Source organism: Lipotes vexillifer, unplaced genomic scaffold, assembly GCF_000442215.2.
Source record: "Lipotes vexillifer unplaced genomic scaffold, Lipotes_vexillifer_v1.1 scaffold753, whole genome shotgun sequence".
In the NCBI taxonomy this organism is placed as follows: Eukaryota; Metazoa; Chordata; class Mammalia; order Artiodactyla; family Lipotidae; genus Lipotes; species Lipotes vexillifer.
In genome coordinates this window covers 1,941,463-1,943,752 of record NW_006783618.1, presented here as the reverse complement: position 1 = coordinate 1,943,752, position 2,290 = coordinate 1,941,463, and the positions used below count along the sequence as shown (strand labels likewise).

Sequence of the window (2,290 nt, the reverse complement as noted above, 5' to 3'; positions counted from 1 at the left end):
CTTTCCCTAGCTTCAGCCCCTCTGCCTCGACCTGTCTTCCCTTCCGGCAGCTCAGCAGCAGCAGGGGTCTGCGAAGACCTCCTGCTCTCCACACGTGCTCCCTGGACCCTGGGGCTCTGGGATGGGGAGGAACAGGAAGGACCAGAGTTAATGCCCAACTGGCAGGTCCTGGAAAGGCTGCCTTGGGTGTTTACCTCCGGCGTCTGCCCTGATCAATCGGTACCTCTATTAATTATCACTAAATATTCTGAATGTCGCCTCTGGTGGGTTCATATGTCCTCTGATGGATTCACATCAGCATTGTTTCCTTTAGTATAGACTCTGCCTCCTCCCAAGAAGCTGAGAAGCTCCGTGAGCTTATCACATCACCGTCATTGTCCCTTTTGACCCTCGTGACCTCTGGGAGGTAGGAGGGCCAGCGTTATTATCTCCTTTGACAGAAAAGGGCATAGAGGTGATGCCCAGGGTTATATGATTTTCCCCAAGTCAGTTACGATCTGGTGATATGAGAACCAAAAGGCAGGTCTTCTGATTTCAAACCCAGTGCTTTCCCCAGGACACCAACCTGCCTTCCCCAACCAGGGGATCATCCCCTGGGGCCGGCCAGAGGCTGGGGCGGCTGCCCCCACGCCCCTCCCCACCACACGCGGCGCTCTCAAAGGTTACTGAAGCTGGAAGAGGGGCTTCCCCGCTCACCGATGACTGTGAGGGTGCCTGTGGCCTCTGCTGAGCCGAAGGTGTTGGTGACCTCACAAATGTAGGTGCCGCTGTCCTCGGTCCGCAGGTCACTGATGGTCAGCCCCGTGATGTGCTTGGTCCAGCGGCTATCAGCTGGGAGGGGTCGGCCATCCTTGAGCCAGCGGATGGCAGGGATGGGGTAGCCGGAGGCGGTGCAGGGCAGCTCCATGTTGAGGCCGGCCCACACTTCCTGGGAGTGGAAGCCGTCCAGGATGGTGGGGATCGACTTGGCCGGGTCTGGAAGGCAGAGAACACGAGAGGTCCTGGCCAGCCCTGGGTGGGAGCAGGAAGGCAGTCCCCCAGAACTTGCTGCCCACCGGTGCCCGGAGTGAATGATACCCAGTGTGTCTCCCTGTGCCCCAGACTCTGGCCCAAATGCTCCTACTCGGGCCAGACGGAGGCCCCGAGAAGCACGGCTGGGAGCAGGGGCTGGGGGAGGAGAGGATATGGTGGGCAGACTAGGCTAGAATGACAGACAGACAGACAGACAGACAGACAGAGGGAAAAAGGGAAACAGCAAGAGACACAGGGAGGGAGACACTTTCATACAAACAGTCCCTGTGACATGAGGACCATGACATCTTGGGTTTGTAATTCTGGTCAGTCTCAGTCTGGGCCTGTCGAGGATGGGCATCCCTGTCCCGTTCTGTCTCTTCCCACCTGCAGTCTGGGCAGGCTCAGAGAGGGCAGTGCCTTTCCACTGGGGCCCAGGAGGATTCGGAAGCTAAGCCTTCCACAAAACACACTGGCTACCCCAACGATGCTTCTGTTTTTTGCATTCCCAAACCTAGAGAAAGCAGCGACTGTGGGTCTGCGCCCTACACTGCAGGAGGCCTAGGCCCTCACTGGTGGGATTCTGTGTGTGATGCCCGTGTTTATGTGAGCGGCGTGCTGGCTGCTACCTCAGTCTAGTTCTCACCCTAAAAGGCCTCTCTGGGTTTTCTGCCCACAGGGGACCCTCCCCTGATGTAAAACTCCCATAGGCTCCCTCTACCTACCTATTACAATCCACACTTCTTATCCTGAATTAGGCCTTCTGGGATCTGTGATCTCACGCCAACCAGGTCCCTGGCCTGGCCTGCCTCCCCCGCCCGACCGCTTTCTGATCTCACCAGTTCCCCACTCAGGGCATGCTGTTGGCGCGCTGCCCGCCAGCCTGCTCTGCTTGGCCAACTCCTACTAATCTTTCACAAACCAGCTTCAACGTCACCTCCTCTGGACGCCTCCCTCAGGCCACTTTCACTGAGTTCCCATAGTTTTCCTTTTCTTTCATTTTATTTTCACTCAGCCTTTTCCTTTAAAGAAAAAGAATGGAAAGTGCAAATATGCACATGACAAAACTTCAGAAAGCAGAGGAGAGCATACAGTGCAAAGGGAGCCCCCCTCGCCCCTGCACCCGGCCACCCCGCTTCCCTCCCAGGGGCAACCACTGTTGCCACTCCCCCCCAGGCCCTTGCCAACAGCACTTAGCACCAGGCCATGTATCTGGCTCCCCTGGAAGGCCGAGAGCTCCTTGAGGCAGCGCTGATCCCCTATGGCATCCCCACGTGCC

The 2,290-nt window shown here is 57.4% G+C and overlaps 1 protein-coding gene across 1 annotated transcript in view; it reads right to left on the bottom strand.

The window, feature by feature from the left end:
* Nucleotides 1–2,290, bottom strand: part of DSCAML1 (DS cell adhesion molecule like 1) — a 352,214-nt gene that overhangs the window by 99,871 nt on the left and 250,053 nt on the right. The window contains exon 5 of the mRNA XM_007456333.1: nucleotides 697–975. Within this exon, the coding sequence (XP_007456395.1) occupies nucleotides 697–975 (279 nt within the window). The remainder of the gene's footprint in view (nucleotides 1–696; nucleotides 976–2,290) is intronic.